General features: G+C 40.7%; 1 protein-coding gene across 1 annotated transcript; it reads left to right on the top strand.

Annotated features, from left to right (window-relative positions):
- Positions 1–6,712: 6,712 nt before the first annotated feature.
- Positions 6,713–18,074, top strand: LOC148068427 (uncharacterized). The gene is made up of 17 exons (XM_087804604.1): positions 6,713–6,877; positions 7,067–7,123; positions 7,205–7,325; positions 9,312–9,469; positions 9,633–9,790; positions 9,891–10,047; positions 10,920–11,536; positions 11,667–11,710; positions 13,922–13,960; positions 14,101–14,228; positions 14,436–14,565; positions 15,218–15,396; positions 15,456–15,601; positions 15,678–15,837; positions 16,396–16,511; positions 16,585–17,074; positions 17,144–18,074. Exons 2-17 carry the CDS (start codon positions 7,075–7,077, stop codon positions 17,230–17,232), a joined length of 2,781 nt encoding a protein of 926 aa, XP_087660730.1. The 5' UTR covers positions 6,713–6,877; positions 7,067–7,074; the 3' UTR covers positions 17,233–18,074.
- Positions 18,075–18,559: the final 485 nt, after the last annotated feature.

Below are 18,559 nucleotides of genomic sequence, written 5' to 3'. Positions count from 1 at the left end.
ACAGTATGAAGTCAATGTATTTTTTCCTCATCTGTAGTATTAGTCGCTTTAAGCCATCACTTTTCGAGTCAGTAATGAGTGGTGTACTTTGCTGTCATGTGATTGGATAAGAACCACAAACAGTCAATGACATCATCGTGTCGTGTCCTGTGATTGGATAAGCACCTGGTTAGTAGCACAAACTATTTCAAAATATATGTAATGGCTGAAGAAGGATTACTCATTGAATTTGGTTGCTACATCTATACATTAAAAAAAGAAAATATTTAAGTATAAATTTTAACTGTGTATTGTTTTTTTTATTGTTAAAGTGCCTAGTGTGACCACTTCAGCAAGGTTGGCCCAATATTGGCAGATTCGATCTTTGCGTGTTAATAACTCGGGAACATTACAGTGTTGAATTACAAATCTTACCTCTTTACAATCAGAGTTACGTGGTGTGTTGACTACAAGCACGTTTGAACCACAATATTGAGTCGTATTGTCCTGATAAAATATAGGGATCCCTACACAGACGGCAAGTGACATGGCTTTTAAGGGACCGTCCTCCAATAGATGAACAGTGAAAAAGGGTTGACTTCTCTGATAATTGTCTTTTTAACTCCTTTACTTCAAGTCATATTGTCAGCGCATTTATGTGACTAATAAAGGACTACAATATTATTCTAACTACACTCATTACTTTTGTAATTCACCTTTCAAATCTATAATTACATGCAATATTTCATTAACATTTTGTAATAACTTGTAATTACAACGCTGATGGTCACACAATGTATCTCACTTATGTTGGACCTTCATATCAAGTTACTACACTCATTACCTTTTCAAATGGGTGACCCTGGTCTAGAAAAGCGCTTTACAAATAACCATTACTTACTTGCTTACTTACTAACTTTATTAAAAAACACAGAAACACTGTACAACGGAGACATTGAGGGTTTTTTTTGAAAAAAGAAAAATTGATTTCATTTTTAAGTAAGCAGGCGGGGAAAAGCATGTGGGTGAGTACAAGCTTTTATTCGTATTTTCAACATGTTTTGACATTTTATTTTCTTATATTTAATCAATGATAATAAATTAAAATGTCAAAAGCTACAAAGATGCATTTTGATCCACTGCAATCTATAACGTAAATAACATGATCCGCACAAATGCACCAACATGTACGAATGTTTGATAATGTTTCTGAAGCTCACGTGTTCTTTTGTCGGACTTGTTAAATCGTTGTTTACTAATCTCTCAAAATCAGCATTTCATTTTTAGATTTGTCCTTCATCTTAGTTTCCTTCTCTTAATGGTAAATGGGAAGTAATTGGTTGATTTTCTCTGGACATGAAGTGTTGCTTAACAGCTAATGATATATTAATATATATATAATAATTTGCCGCTGTATTTTCTGTGGCTATTGAAAAAAAACAATTTCCTGAAAGAGACCTCCTGAGGGATCAATAAAGTTTTACCTTAACTTACCTTATGGATGCTATTATGAGGTGGATTCATTCATGTTGGAGTAAGCATGACGTTGATGTTGTCTACGGTATCGTTAGGGTTTTGTTCCGATGAACCGACCCCTCCCCAGTCGAGGTACGTAGTGGTGGCGGTAAGAAGGACTCAGACACAGGAATGAGGTTAAGAGAAAATGCTCGTTTATTGAAATATGCAAAAGTCAGAGACACACTGACATGATTCATGGCACTCGGCCGAGCAGAGACTATCACAGAGACGTCTTCGAATGACGAGCGCAAATTTCTAAGGAAACGGCGGATCTTTATAGTAGGAATATTTAGTTTAACGCCTCTAGTCGTTTGTGCATGTATGATTGGTCACTGATTCTAAACATTTGACTTCTAAGATGGCCGTGCCATGAGTTAGTTGTGGAAAGTTACCGCAGTTAGATCTTCTGGAGAGAATCTGTTTATCAGTTGACTTACGCAGATGTTGTGTTCTTGTCCTTCACTAGCTGGCACCATCGAGAGATTGTTTTGTATCTCTCAGTGTCGACTTGACGTGACCTGACAAATAACTGAGCGAGTGGATTCTAAAGAGAGGCAATGATTATTTAATCGGAACTAAATATGAAAGATTATCAGTTAATCAAGTGATTATTTGAAATGCGTGTTAAATCTAGATGATCGATTACAGTAAAGTTGTCATATCCTTACAAACCAAAAATACATTTGTTAGTTTGTTTAACAAGATGCAGTTCAGATGAACTCAACAATAACTCAATTGCTCGTAGGCATGTTATCATTTTCTGTAGGAGGTTCTGGTGTGACCTCCTTTTGTTATTCAAGTAGTGCTGGTGCTCCTTCCTCTTGTTCTGCGTTTCCTTCGACCGTGTTTTTCTTTCCTTTCCAATTGCGGTGTATAATGACACACACTACCAAAAACAGTGCAGAAAATAAAACCCAACCAACAACAAGGGCAGGATCAACACCAGGGGTCACAGCATCTGTAGGAGTCACAGGAAAATCAACAACTTATTTGATCAACCCAGCAAACGGATCTTCTGAATTAACATTGAATCGTCACTGTCATCTGAAGAGTATTTCGAGTGACCAGGTTTGCAGAATGAAAGACATATTTTAGCCTCAGATCAAAGACAGAGGTGACACAGGAGGAGAGAAAATAAAGTGGACTTTGTTGTTGTTGTACAGAGAAAATGACTCAAAGTAGTGACCAGTAGGAGGTGTAGTAGAAGTCTACTGGACCATAGAATGAAGGGTATGTACGAAGACAAGAACAGTGTTGACAGTCTACATGTGTGGAGCAGCTGAAGGACAGAAGACTCACCTGACAGGTGTAGAGTGACGTTACAGATGGTATTTATTCCAACACTATGATGTAAAGCAAATTCATATTTAGTGTTGTTCTGTGTCATGTTGGGTTTCTTGAAGATGAGTGAGAACATTCCAGAGGATATTTCATCACAGAGGATCTTGACAAGATTTGTCTGATTACTTTTTTCTTCACACTTATGGCTGCAGTTTGTGGGCTGACAATCAAATTGGTACATGTACGTGCCCTTGTCAGGCTCCTGCCATGAAACAGATTTGATGTCGGTAATTAAACCAGTGTAATTACAGTCCCACTGCAGCTTCATTCCCACTGTTCCATAGAGACGGTGCTCGGAGACAGTTCTCTGCAGACACACTGAAGCAGCTGAAGACAGACGGCAGCAGAGTGAAGAAGAGTGTGGAGCATGTTCAGCAACAGCAGAGTCATAAGTCTCACCCAACAACACGCTGACCACCGTCATCTTCATCATCTTCATCATCTTCATCATCATCACCACAGATCTCAGCACTGAAGAATCTCAAGTCCACCGCAGAACTTCACGAGTGTCTGACGAGCACAAGTCAACATGGAGGACAACATTGAGAAGAAATGAATGTAGAGGAGAAAACAAGTAAATAATGTAGAGAAGAAGAGAAAGGTCAAAGGTAAGTGAAAGTAAGTGAGTGTTTGATGATGAATTCCAGGTTATGTGGAAAAACCTGTTCTATGAAGCAGATCAAGTCTTTTCACATTCTTGTTTTCTGTAATCGAGCAACTCTGACGTGGGAACAACTCATCTGTTTATGCTCACCTGTCCACGCTCACCTGTCCACACTCACCTGTCCACACTCATCTGTCCACGCTCACCTGTCCACACTCACCTGTCCACACTCATCTGTCCACGCTCACCTGTCCACGCTCACCTGTCCACGCTCATCTGTCCACGCTCATCTGTCCACGCTCATCTGTCCAAGCTCATCTGTCCACGCTCATCTGTCAACGCTCATCTGTCCACACTCACCTGTCCACGCTCACCTGTCAACGCTCATCTGTCCACACTCACCTGTCCACGCTCACCTGTCGACGCTCATCTGTCCACGCTCACCTGTCCACGCTCATCTATCAACGCTCATCTGTCCACGCTCACCTGTCCACGCTCATCTGTCAACGCTCATCTGTCCACGCTCATCTGTCAACGCTCATCTGTCCACGCTCATCTGTCAACGCTCATCTGTCCACGCTCATCTGTCAACGCTCATCTGTCCACGCTCACCTGTCCACACTCACCTGTCCACCCTCACCTGTCCACACTCACCTGTCCACACTCACCTGTCCACACTCACCTGTCCACACTCACCTGTCCACGCTCATCTATCCACACTCACCTGTCCACGCTCACCTGTCCACACTCATCTGTTTACACTCACCTGTCCACACTTATCTGTCCACACTCACCTGTCCACACTCACCTGTCCACACTCATCTGTCCACACTCGCCTGTCCACGCTCACCTGTCCACGCTCACCTGTCCACACTCACCTGTTCACACTCAGCTGTCCACACTCACCTGTCCAAACTCACCTGTCCACGGTAAATTGTCCACACTCACCTGTCCACGCTCTCCTATCAAGACTCATCTGTCCACACTCACCTGTTCACACTCACCTGTCTACACTAACCTGTTAACGCTCACCTGTTCACACTCAGCTGTCCATATAAGTATAATACATATAAGTATACATATATATATATATATATATAAATATATATATATTCACACTCACCTTTCCACACTCACTTGCCACGTTGAAAGAAAATTAATGAATAAGAGTTTATTAAACATGAAGAAAACGATATGAACAGTCTTTCTTCAGAAATCAAAATCAGCACAGTACAGTCAAAGTTCCCCTACAGTGGCAGAGTAGAACAAAACAAATTCACAAACTTTTCCTCAAACAAATGTACAAAAAGCTTTTAAAACTCTTGGAGCAGAATTAAAAATAAAATAGCTCAAGAAATTAAACAAATCCTGAAACAATTTTTGAATCTGTTTTCAACCATAACATTACTTTCTGTTCAATATTACTTGTTACTTATTACACCTAAAATCCAAAGGTTGTATGTACCTGCGCTTTCGTTTTGTCTTATAAAAGACCGATCTAGACACTTGTCTGTCCTCTATTGAAGTCACAAACCAACATGGAAGGCAATGCAAAACAATTTAGCTGGACTGGGATATAATTTAAATTAATTTTATATTTAGCACCTTCAACCAATACTAAAAACACCATAATACATGAGATTAAATACTTAAACATTGTTTGTGCACTTCACAGAAAAGTATGTAGAACCCTAGTAATGACCCATCGATGTTTCTTGTTTTGTTATAATTATTTATATCATTAAGAAAAGAGAAGAGTGTAAAATATAACCCAGTTACCTTGAGTTGAACACCTGACACGCTATGTTGCTTGAACCCGCAATTGAAACTCGCTACAGGTTTATTACCTTATCAGTCGTACTTTCAACTCAATTCAGGGCTGAACACGATCTAAAAGACATCTAATGGTTTTTATAAAGGTTGACTCACCTAACAGCCCTTAATCATTAAACCAATTGTACTTCAGCTGTTTAGGGAGGATGAAAAATATAAATCCATCAAGACGAATGCTTTGTATTTAAAATGTTATTGATTATTATAATGACGGTTGATCTCAAAAAATGTTTTGAGATCATTTTCTATTTTCAAACAATGGGAAAACTCATATATTTGTTAGCCTTCTATGACTATAACTTGAGTTGTAAGCAATAACTCACCAATGTTAACGGCTCCGACGGATATTTGGAGCAATGAAATGGAGCAGGGAGTGTTTGTTTTATGTGAAAATGTGGCCTCAAAATAGAAGTTACACAGTTGATGGGATTTTCCAATCACTGCTCCACTAAAATAAGCTACAGCAATTAACCTTTGACTGGATCTTACTTTCAACAAAACTGACTCATCTGAATGAGTAACTTTGGTATTTTTATTGTTACGGATAATTCACGTTTAATATATTCTTCAGTAGTAGGCCGGCTAGGAATACATGTTGGAGAAAAAATTAGCCCATGAAGCTCCTGAAACAATTTGTATTTCTGTTTTTGAGAAAATATGTTAGTTTGAAATTTTGTTTCAAGATTCCAAAGACAGGTTTTTACATTTCATATTTGACTCTTCTTTTCTCAAGTTGATTTAAAGCTTGTAAATGTATGAATTCCTGGTCACCTAAGCATTACTCAGCAATAAACCCACTAAATGTCTGATGTTATTAACCTTGATATTTGTAGGTTCTTTGTTTATACCCATATAACTATACCTATAATAGACCGGTCTGGTCAATTGCCTGGCCCTATTAATTTCACAAACCACCATAGAAGGCAAAAAATGAACGTGAATATTTTACTGGACAATTCCTTTGATTTTTTTTACTTTTTATTTTATTTTATTTTATATATATTTAGCCCCTACGAAAAATTTTCCCCACGAAAAATAAATGTGTGATTTCTTTATAAATACACAAATTAAGTAAACAAGGAATTGTTGGTGATTACTTTGAAGCAGTTTTTTTTTAAGTGTAAAAAATCTGTAAAAAGTGTAAAATATTAATGCAATAGCATTAACAGTCCAACAGATGTCAGCACTTGACTGCACCTGTACAGTATCCACGCAGTTTGGTCAATATACGGCGTCATGTCACAAGACATCATCAACCCATTAGTTTTAATGTGAAACTGAATATCGTAAACGTGATATTATCGCGTTACAACTTGACACGTTTAAAAAAAAAAGAAAAAAAAGATACATGTTATTTATCAAATGACCCTTATTTGACACTTCCCAGCCTCCGTAGAGAAAGTGTAAGTATTACAACAACAACAGACAGACGCGGAAGTTTAATGGGCGACGTCACGTTGCTGTCAGTGAGCCGGCGATACGCGTCTGTGTTCGGCGATAAGCGTCTGTGTTCGGCGATAAGCGTCAGCGTTCGGCGAAGTCGAGCCGTCGGTGTCGACGTGTGGTGAAAGGAAATGTTCTCCGGAAGTCTCTAAGTGCGGGGTACGTTTTCAACGTTTTTCTTCGTTTTATAAGCTAAAAACATAGAAAACACACTGTCGATTGAGGTGGACGGTTAGAGAGATATTTTGAGTATTTTTATGAAGGAAACGGTATTTCCGTTTCGTATTATTGGCTTATATTTGTTGTTTTCTGTTATGTCTATCTATCCATCTATCCATCTACTCACAGAAAACACAATGAACCCCCTTCCTGTCCCCATCTGTGTGCTGCTCCTGCTCCCCTCTGGTACGTGAACCCCCCAATCGAGGACGTAACCCTATTTTTAATTCTATCTCTTTGTGTCATGTGTCCACATTTTGTCTGCAGTGCATTCATTGCTGCCTGCTCCTGTTAACGTCACGCTGACCTCCGAAAACTTCCACAATGTCCTGCACTGGAGCCCTGGACCAGGCACGCCGCCGGGGACCAGATACATGGTCTACACTTGGTAAGGGACTTGGTATGAGCCTCTTTCCCCCTTAATTTTCCATCACCTGATTTTCTGTTCCACTATGACTCTTTTGTCCTGCAATGACTCTTTTGTCCTGTTATGTCTCTTTTGTCCTGCTATGTCTCTTTGTCCGGCTGTGTCTCTTATGTCCTGCTATGACTCTTTTGTCCTGCTATGTCTCTTTTGTCCTGCTATGTCTCTTTTGTCCTGCTATGTCTCTTTGTCCAGCTGTGTCTCTAATGTCCTACTATGACTCTTTTGTCCTGCTATGTCTCTTTGTCCGGCTGTGTCTTTTATGTCCTGCTATGACTCCTTTGTCCTGCTATGTCTCTTTTGTCCTGCTATGTCTCTTTTGTCCTGCTATGACTCTTTTGTCCTGCTATGTCTCTTTTGTCCTGCTATGACTCTTTTGTCCTGCTATGTCTCTTTTGTCCTGCTATGACTCTTTTGTCCTGCTATGACTCTTTTGTCCTGCTATGTCTCTTTTGTCCTGCTATGACTCTTTTGTCCTGCTAAGTTTCTTTTGTCCTGCTATGACTCTTATGTCCTGCCATGTCTCTTTTGTCCTGCTATGTCTCTTTTGTCCTGCTATGTCTCTTTTGTCCTTCTATGACTGTTGTGTCCTGCAATGACTCTTGTGTCCTTCTATGACTCTTGTGTCCTGCAATGACTCTTGTGTCCTGCTATGTCTCTTGTGTCCTGCTATGTCTCTTTTGTCCTGCTATGTCTCTTTTGTCCTGCTATGACTCGTTTGTCCTGCTATGACTCGTTTGTCCTGCTATGACTCGTTTGTCCTGCTGTGTCTCTTTTGTCCTGCTGTGTCTCTTATGTCCTGCTATGTCTCTTTTGTCCTGCTATGACTCGTTTGTCCTGCTATGACTCGTTTGTCCTGCTATGTCTCTTTTGTCCTGCTATGTCTCTTTTGTCCTGCTATGACTCGTTTGTCCTGCTATGACTCGTTTGTCCTGCTATGACTCGTTTGTCCTGCTATGTCTCTTTTGTCCTGCTATGTCTCTTTTGTCCTGCTATGTCTCTTTTGTCCTGCTATGACTCGTTTGTCCTGCTATGACTCTTGTGTCCTGCTATGTCTCTTATGTCCTGCTATGTCTCTTTTGTCCTGCTATGACTCGTTTGTCCTGCTATGACTCGTTTGTCCTGCTATGTCTCTTTTGTCCTGCTGTGTCTCTTATGTCCTGCTATGTCTCTTTTGTCCTGCTATGACTCGTTTGTCCTGCTATGACTCGTTTGTCCTGCTATGTCTCTTTTGTCCTGCTGTGTCTCTTTTGTCCTGCTGTGTCTCTTATGTCCTGCTATGACTCGTTTGTCCTGCTATGACTCGTTTGTCCTGCTATGTCTCTTTTGTCCTGCTATGACTCTTATGTCCTGCTATGTCTCTTTTGTCCTGCTATGTCTCTTTTGTCCTGCTATGTCTCTTTTGTCCTTCTATGACTGTTGTGTCCTGCAATGACTCTTGTGTCCTTCTATGACTCTTGTATCCTGCAATGACTCTTGTATCCAGCAATGACTCTTGTGTCCTGCTATGTCTCTTTTGTCCTGCTATGACTCTAATGTCCTGCTATGTCTCTTTTGTCCTGCTGTGTCTCTTATGTCCTGCTATGACTCTTTTGTCCTGTTATGTCTCTTTTGTCCTGCTATGACTCGTTTGTCCTGCTATGACTCGTTTGTCCTGCTGTGTCTCTTTTGTCCTGCTGTGTCTCTTTTGTCCTGCTATGACTCGTTTGTCCTGCTATGACTCGTTTGTCCTACTATGACTCTTTTCTCCTGCTATGACTCTAATGTCCTGCTATGACTCTTTTTTCCTGCCATAACACTTTTGTCCTGCTATGACTCGTTTGTCCCGCAATGACTCTTGTGTCCCGCTATGACTCTTTTGTCCGGCTATGACTCTTTCTCCAGCTCGGATAAATCCGTGTTCAAGTGCCGTTTTGAATTTTGTGTTTCCTCTCATCTATCTACTTTCAGGGTCAACGGAAAGTTAAAGAAACCAAAGCTCGTGTCGTCCACGTCCCTCACTCTCAAGCTGGACCTATTCCCGAAACACACTCTGAGTGTGACGGCACTGTACAATAATTCAAAGTCCCTACAATCCTCAAAGGTCAACGTGACTCCCTACGAGCAAAGTAAGTCTCCAAGTCTTCATCTGTGAGTTATACGATCAGTAAACGAAACATTTTTGACATACACAACGACATACTTTTGTCACAACTAAAACAAGATGAACATATTTTGTTATTTTGCTTTTTGAAGTTGTGTGTAAGTGAGAATGTGTGCATTGGTCCTCAGCCTCCCTCGGGCCCCCCTCTCTTACGCTGACTAAATCTGGCAGCAACCTTCAGATCAATCTGTCCCTTCCTGATGCTGACCCTCACTCCAACATCTCCGACATCCAGAACTTCTACCACGCCTCCTTCGAGATTGTGTTGAGTTCAGCTGAAGGGAAGGTAAGACTTCTTCTTTTCTTTCACCCTACTTTTATCTCTTTCCTCATTTCCTTTCAGTCAAATGAACACATCGTCTTCTGTGTCTCCGTGTGAATGACAGGACGAGATGAAGACGAAGAACAGGAGTGTGACTCTGAAAGGGCTGAAGGCAAGCCGGGAGTACTGTGTGAAGGTGAGACTGGAAACAGTCTTGAACCCAAACACACCCTGGTCACAAAAGACCTGCATCGTCACTGAAGCAGAAAATGTCAGCAAAGGTCAGTGCTATGTGCGATTGTGTGTCCTTACTACGCGTTTGTTTTGGCAAGAACCGGTGGTGAAACAATACGTACCACGACCCAGGGGCAACAAAACGATATATTGAGATACTGTAAGAAAAAAAAACCAACATATTTTAGTATTGTTGAGTACTTTACTCTGGTGTTGCAGAATTTACAGACCACATCACTCTTCATGAAGTCGTAACTGCTTTCATTTGTTTTGAAACCAAAATTGATCCGAAAATAGCTTTAAAAGCTGCTCGAGTCGACTGTATCCTCTTTTCCTCGGCTGGATTTCACTGCTTATCTATCTCTATATCCATCTATTGTTTCTCTAGCTTTGGAGGACATAATGACAGCTGCCATCTAGTGGCTAGGCGTTTATTTGCAACACAAAAATGAAAAATCAATGTGTATATTTGCATGTTTATTGTACATTTAAAAAAATAATTATTTTATTTTCCTCAAACTTTTCTATAGTATGACGCCCAAATAAATAAAAATGTAATATGATTTAAAAGGCAAAAACAATGTTACGGGGCTGTTGAATATCGTTACTATATTGTGATTAAAAAAAATTGATATATCATTATTTTAGCCCGAAATGAGTGTTGTCATCATCTGAACTCTTAGTTCTCTGAGTCGCAATGCATTATGGGACTTATAATACGACGTGTTGTTTGCTCTGAAGTGCCTGGATGTTTTAAGCTTTTAGGAGGTTTATCAGACTTTTTCCATGTTAAGCTATGTCTTAAATAATTGGAACACTTTTCCACAACCAAAATTTCATGATGAATAGCAGTCTGTCTGGTCTTATGAGCTATCTTATTATTTGTTTGGATGATGACTCTAGCATTTTGTGTCTTCAGTTGCCATGGTTATGAGAGCAGTTGTTCCCATCCTGGTCTCCATCATCATATTCCTGTCCCTGCTGCTCTGCGGCCTCTGGTACACCGGAATTTGTGGGAAACCGAAAGTTCCTCTGCTGGACATGCTGAAGAAGCCAAAGGCCGAGATCTATGAGGCGATCCTAAAGCCGGGTCGGACCCACGTGGACCCCATCTGCGGCGTGGAGGACCTTGAAGAGAAGTCGAACGTGTACATCAGACTACCAACTTCTCAATATACAGCTTTATCAAGCGGGTCCGTGGAGGAAACTTCAGGGAGAGGAACATCTGAGAGTTCAGGAACTCATCCAGAAGAGGTGGGACCAGAAGATGTCTCCGTTTTAACCAGTGAGATGGATTACTTATCAAGTGATGCGGAGGAGGAGCCCTGCAGAGACCTGTCGGAGGAAGACATCGTTGAACTGTTCTCCGTCACCATCGCAGCTCTGAACGACACAGAAACACTCCTGCCACAACCATCCACTTACCTGGATTCACACGACAAGACGTTGGTGCAGACACAAGCAGAATATGAAGGATATGAGGACGACTCGGAGCAAGAGTCGGGATGCTCTGGATATATGGCACGAGCATCACATGCATGAGATTCTCAGTGACACTTTTAGCTTTTGTTATATAAATGTATGGACTTTTTTTTTTTTAAACTGAAAAAAAGACAACAATTTCCGGTTTTTCGATGCATGACTATGAATCATAAACAACTGGAAGTCGTTGTCTTGGTCGTCGGATGTGCCAGACGGAGACAACATCGGGTATTAAAAAAGTAATGAAGAAGTTCAAGTGTATAACGTCAGAACAATAGATCACGTTACTGCCTTGAACAGAAGGAATTGTGTGATGAATTCTACCACTTTGTACTGTTAAAAATATTTCATAATAAAATAGGTGGCTAACTTTTTTTTATGGAGATGTGCCTTCATGCAGTAGTTAAAAATAAAATTGTAACAACCTTCATCTACAAGCTCTTTCATCTTGGTCTAACACATATAAACACAATTGTTCCCCTCACAGGCGTTTTCTTTGGAATAATAATCCCATTGTTACACACTACTGAAGGCCCTTTTCCTGAAAGATTGGAATTTTTTTTATTGTTTTTTGTCGGACAATAATTTAATTCAGGTGACGAGTTAATGTGATGAATTCTATCATTTTTCAACAACTATATTATTAATTGCATGTTGTACCCGAGATTCTGTTATTCTTCAATACATTATTACCGCTGGTTCCAGTCTCGTCCTCACTTTGTCTGCTGACGGATCCCATCATTCAGATAAAAGAACCTATTTAAAAGTGGGGTGTCTGAGACAGGCCTCGACAAAAAAGGCAGAGAAGCAGCTTTAGAGAGAAAAAACCTAAAAGGTTTTGGGTAGAGAAGAGAAGAAAAAGCTAACATTTTTTAACATACACAATCACAAACATCAGTTTAATTGTGCCGGCCCAGGTAATGCAGCACTAAATACTTATATAACTACTTACTAAATAGCATAGACTAATTAACAGAAAGCAAAAATAAATAAAATAATTTTACATCCACAAATTCTACAATGACCTATAGAAATGAATGATTGTAATTTATGGTGTACATATGTATATCAAGAGCAACAGTTTAAGTAGCATTGCATTTGTAGTTGCACAATAAGCTTTGGAACGATCTTCCTCTCTCTTTGCGCGAGAAGGAGTCAAGAAACATCTTAAGACATTTTTATTTGTTTAGGCTTTACCTTGATTTTCTGGAACTCCTGTTGTGTCAATCAGTTTTATCTTCACCTTTAAAGTATATACTTTATTGAATATTGTTTTGATTGTTTAAGCGCTTTGTGACCCTGGTCTAGAAAAGCGCTATACAAATAAAAATGACTTACTTATTTACTTACAACTTAATGTAAAAGCTTACGAAAGAGTTAGCGATTGATTATTTGTATACACAGGAGAAATGTGGGTGAAAGAGGTGAAACCAAGGAAATCTATTTTTTTTTTACAGAATGGACACTGAAATGTAGAAAATATAAGCACAACACAGTACAGTATAAATAATGTTTAAGAGCCAAACTGCAGGGCTAAGGAAAGCATCTCTATGGACACCTGCATGTGTAGGGTTAAGGGGAAATGAAACAACTGAAGAAGAATATAAGAGGCAAAAAAGAGAAGTAAAATTGACGTCACATTTCCACTCAGAAGAAGAGAAATGAAGACAAAAATGTAAAAAAAAAAAAAATTAAAACGAAGAAGAAACTAATGGTATGGCTCTTCAGAATCCAAAATCTAATTTGACAAAACGCAACAAAGAAAGAATGATGTCAACTTTCTAATCAGGGAAAGATAGGACTGAACAGAACAACACATTTAAAAATGAAAGAAACACAGATCAGGAAATTATAAATAAATAAATAAATAATGAGAGGAAAGATATATTATAATTATCCAAAGGAAATTAAGATGCACTCGGATTCAATATAGAAATTAATTATAATTTCTAGTTATACATTTCAATAGTATTATTTAATACTAAGCTTCATTAGCATTACTCAATAAAGTTTTTGTTTCGTTATGTGTAAACCTGACCATGAACACGACTCGGTAGCAATAATGTACTATCATGTTTTTTTGCCACCACCACAAAATTAAAACAAGAAAATCGTACGATCAAAACGCAGTACCAAACTTTTTTCAAGACCAAAAAGCCGGTGAAATAAACGAAAACATTTTTAAAAAAACACCGAAAAAACATATTTAACGAGCTGCCGTGAACGCATCACAACGTCTTTTTCTAGTCACGTGATTTCCTGCCGCTGCCTTCACAAAATCCGTTCGTTTTGAGAGATAGTTTCTGTGAAACTGGAGACGCTAGAGAGACTCTGACTCCAGCCTGAAAAAAAAGACTATTTTGTGGTCATGTTGCCCACAATAGAGGTGGCGGACATGCGGTTCGTGAAGGCAGCACCTTGAAAGTAAACCTTCCAAAGAGAAAAACACAAGTCAGATCGTTGGTTGACGTTTTTACGGTGAGTACTGTAGTGACCCATGAACGCAGCGTGGTTGTGCTTTAAAGTGTGTTGTTTTTTTCTAACGTGTGTCACTTGTAACTCTCCTAAAGTGAACTGAAATCCCATGTTTGTTTGTTTTTTGTGTGTGTCACTTTTAGGTCGTCCTCCCACCAAAGTCATGCGTGGTCGTGCAATTGTTTGTCTTGTTCCTCTGGTCCAGACTTTGGCGCTGATGTCATGACAGCTGTGGTCTGGGCCCTACTGTGGCTCCCCGAGGTCCTGACGGGTGAGTCCAGAACCTGGTCCAGAACCTGATCCAGAACCTGGTCCAAAACCTGGTCCAGAACATGGTCCAGAACCTGGTCCAGAACCTGGTCCAGAACCTGGTCCAGAACCTGGTCCCCAAAGGAGAGACTGCTCGCCAGCTCTGTTGCTGTGTAGGACTTTGATGAGGAGTCTTATCTGTTTGTGTTGTTGTTTTTTTTCCCCTCAGTGAACGTCGCTCTTCGACCTCCCACCGCCTTGAACCTGACCTCTGATCACTTCGTCCACACTCTGACGTGGGAGCCTTCGGCGAACGCCCCCACGGGAGTCTTCTACCAGGTGTCGGTCATAGAAGAGAGGTGGGTGTCTTCTCGTGGTGTGTATTGGCAAGGATCCGGTGATATGATACAGAGGCAAAAATATATTGCGATACTGTAGTAACAAGAATATTTTGTAGTATCGTCGAGTACTTGACCCTGGTGTTGCAGAATTTACAGAACACATGATTCTTGACGAAGTCGTAACTGCTTTCGTTTGTTTTGGAAACCAAAACATCAGCTTTAAAAGCAGCTGCAGTCCACTGTATCCTCTCATCCTCAGTGGGATTTCACTTCGCTGCAGATAATGTTATGACCGCTGCCATCTAGCAGCTGGAAGTTTAATTGCAACAAAAAGTGAAAAATTATTGCTGTGAATATTGTCATGTTAATAGTAACTAATAGAGATGAAGCCTTGTGAAGCTTCGGGGCGGCGTCTCCTTATATAAATGAAGTCGCTCACGTCCAGTGGTTCGTGGTGACATATGAAATAAAAAAATAATAATAATAATACTTTATGCACACTTCAATAAAGTACTACAATTTTAGGACTATGATAAAAATAAAAAAAATCTAAACATTGCTGTTGAATATCGATACAGTATCATGAAATATATTGCGATGTATTGCTGTATTGATTATTTTCTAACCAGCCTAGTGTCTTCCTTCTTCATGTTCCCGCACCATCCTGCAGGGAAAGCTCCTGGACTCCCGTGGAGGGCTGCGAGCACGTCCAGCAACTCCTCTTCTGCAACCTGACGGAGGCGTTTCCAGACAACAGAAGCAAGTACTTCATCAAAGTGTCTGCCCAGCTGGACTCTGAGGAGGCGTCCGCCCCCCACGAACATGAACAACTCAGCCCCATCCGGGACAGTAGGTGACCCCTGTAATTTAGTGGAAGAGCGTCGTCACAATTGTGTCTTTGTGGACAGCGCTGTTGGACCTTCCGCTGGTAAACGTCTCTGACTGTGGACTGGACCTGTGTGTGGATCTTCGTCCACGTCTACAGCACCTCTGGAACATCTACAACTCCCTGAGATACCAGTTGAAGACTGAGTCCAGCGACGGCCACATCCATGTAGGGGGACTTGCGGCTAGACCCTGATGTTTTGGGCTCTTGTCAGGTTCTCACTGAGGACTTTGTGTCTCTGTAGTCGCTGGAGGATTTCCGTTCTTTGAGCAGGAGGACGGTGAAGGATCTGGCACGAGGCCGACGCTATTGTGTGTCGGTACGCTTCTCGGACAGTCTGGCCCCCCGTGAGTCCGACTTCAGCCCACCTCAGTGTGCCTTCACCTCGGACGCACCTGCACCAGGTTCTCTTCCCAATCTTTCACATTAAGGCTGAACGATTTAGGGGGGGATTTAATTGCTTTTTTTATTTAAAAATGTTGGTGTCACTATTATTGGCCAAATTCTTTAATGTAAAAGGCTAAAAAATATGTGATAACATTGAATTTAGAATTTATTTTTGAGATTATTTGACTTAGAATATCAATTTTATTGAGTTAAAAACAATCTTATTTTGAAATATTCATTATTTTATATTTCAATTATTTAAAGAAATAAATAAACCTTTAAAAAAAAAAAAGTAATTCAATTCAAATATTCAATAAACACAATTAATCATTCAATGTCGAAATGGTTTAATTCAATTACAAAAAAAAAAGTTCCAATATTTGAAATGTTAAATAAAACCTATATATAAAATCGATATGTTGCCGGTTCGCTTCGAGGTCAGGAGAAAGCCATCTTTCCTCCTTTCTGTGTGGAGTTTGTACGTTGCGTGGGTTTACTCCATTTCCTCCCACAGGGAGCCCTACTTAACACCCTTCCTGTCTGAGATGTTTGTTGTTTGCACCTCCCCCTTCCAGACTGGTGGATTGCGGTGCTGTTGTGTCTGCTGGTGGTTCTAGTCTTGCCAATAGTGGGTCTGCTGGTCCACACCGGCTTCATCACTGTAAAGACAAGAACTCTCCCTTTGGTCCTGGTGAGATCTGCTGGTCATAATAATGGCGAAAAACTTGATCTCCAGTGTGACTGGTCTTGTTCGGTCGTTTCAGACTTCCCTCAGAGAGATCCGGCCGGTCCGGCTGCTCCAAGAACCGGCCGCTTCAGTGTCCAGCATCAGCGCGTTGGAGCCTTCTCCAGGCCAGAATATGTGCAACCTTTACATGATAAACCCTGTTTGCTATAAAGGAGGTTACCAAGTTAGGGAGAAGCCTGACCGGTGTTCCTCCTCCTCCACTTCTTCATCCTGGCCTCTGCAGCCTGAGCTCCCCCCTGAAGCCCACCTCCCCCTGATGGCCAGTCCTGAGGAGGAGAACTATGGGATGAGACCAGAACCTTTTACCATTACAGATCTTTTTCACGAGGAGGAAGAAGAGGAAGAGGACAAGAACAAGGAAGATGAGTTACAGGAGGTGGACCTTTTGTCCCTAACATTTGGAAGACCGGCTGAGGATGACGGCGACCAGGACCAGGACCAGGAGAGTGCCCAGGAGGAGGCTGGAGAAATCGCAGTCCTGCAGCTTCAGGAGGAGGACTCTGCTGGTGAAGAGACATTTCCTTACTTGAGTAGGTTTTGATGAGACTCGGATAGTAATCTAGTCAACATTCCAGAAACTTCAAGACCGGGACTTGATCTCCAGGGACACCACGGGCAAGAGACAAGAGACAATATTTGGATCAAAGACTCAAACAACAGCTAGAACTAAACTTTGTTTTGAGACCAGAACCACCAGACCTGGAGAAAGTGGTTACGTTCATGCCTGTTTGGCGACGGGACTTTCTCCAAAAGTGTTTTCACATCAGACGCAACTCACATTTAGCCAGCTTGTGTCATTCGGCTTATAGTTAAGTTGCCATTGTTAGCATTCAGGCAGCTAGCATCAATCTGCTAATACAGTAGTTGTCTTTGTTCACATTTAGCCATCTAGCATCTGCGCATAGTTATTTTTATTTTCTTAACATTTAGCTGGCTTCACTCTGCTAATTTTAACTTGATCATAGATAATATAACAATTATCAAATTTTCGCTAAGAAACATCACTCTGCTAATAGTTGTTCGTCATTGTTAACACTTAGCCAGCTAGCATCACTTTGCTAATAGTGGTTTGTCATTGTTTACACTTAGCCAGCTAGCATCACTCTGCTATTTTAACTTTACAGTGATTAATGTTTCAAACCAACCAAAGCGAACATTTAGCCAGTTAGCATCCCTCTGCTAATAGTATTGTTGTCATGGTTAAAGGGTAACTAATGTCAAACTCCAACTTTCCTGATTCACTTATGTTTCGAATGTTGGAGTTTTCCTCCGCAAGATGCAGTAAGTCGCTCATCATGACCATGTTTTAAACGCTATAAAGTTCTCCACCGTCTGAAATTTCAGCAAATGCGAGGTTACGAGAGCGAAGCCCATTATGATGCAATAATGGCTTCACTCCAGCCAGCCAGCTGTAATCATGCCCTGAATCATACAACGAGTCCCCTAAAGGCAGAGATTTCAGGCATTGGCGATGCGCGTTGAAATAAAAATATTACTTTGACAGTTCTCGAGTTTGGCTTTTGATCATGGCGACGCACACGGAGATGGTCAAACATTTCCAGAAGAGTTTTTGTTTAATGCCGAACATGACCTCTTGTGAGTCACTGTTCCCCAAACGGATGACCCTTGAACTGACGCCTGTTATGAGCCTGTATCTGATTTTCTCCACGTGCCGTTCATTAAAGCACCGCTGTGAGTCCCACTCTTTTGTCTAGATCAGGGGTGCTCACACTTTTTCGGTTCGCAAGCTACTTTTCTAATGATCAAGTTCAAAAGATCTACCTTCATCAAATTTGCTCAATGTAAGTAAGAACATACTGACTACATGACTTGCACTGAATGAAGTGAATGGACTGATAATCAGTCATGATGGAAGGATGTGTGGATTTAATCATCTTCATAGAAATGCTGGCTTACATAAATAACTAGAGTCAGTCAGCGAGGAGCATATTTCCTCATAAGAAGATACTTTTCCTCTGAGAGTAACTTCC

This window comes from Callionymus lyra, chromosome 12 (genome assembly GCF_982586985.1).
Source record: "Callionymus lyra chromosome 12, fCalLyr1.hap1.1, whole genome shotgun sequence".
NCBI lineage: Eukaryota > Metazoa > Chordata > Actinopteri > Syngnathiformes > Callionymidae > Callionymus > Callionymus lyra.
Note: the sequence above shows the minus strand (reverse complement) of the source record. Positions and strands in the feature narration are given on the sequence as shown.

Excerpts from the sequence above, each read along its gene's own strand:
- LOC148068427 (XM_087804604.1), top strand. The coding sequence starts at position 7,075 with ATGAACCCCCTTCCTGTCCCCATCTGTGTGCTGCTCCTGCTCCCCTCT. Across the intron at positions 9,791-9,890 it reads TGAGTTCAGCTGAAGGGAAG|GACGAGATGAAGACGAAGAA; the intron begins GTAAGACTTCTT and ends TGTGAATGACAG. Across the intron at positions 15,602-15,677 it reads CCAGCGACGGCCACATCCAT|TCGCTGGAGGATTTCCGTTC; the intron begins GTAGGGGGACTT and ends GTGTCTCTGTAG.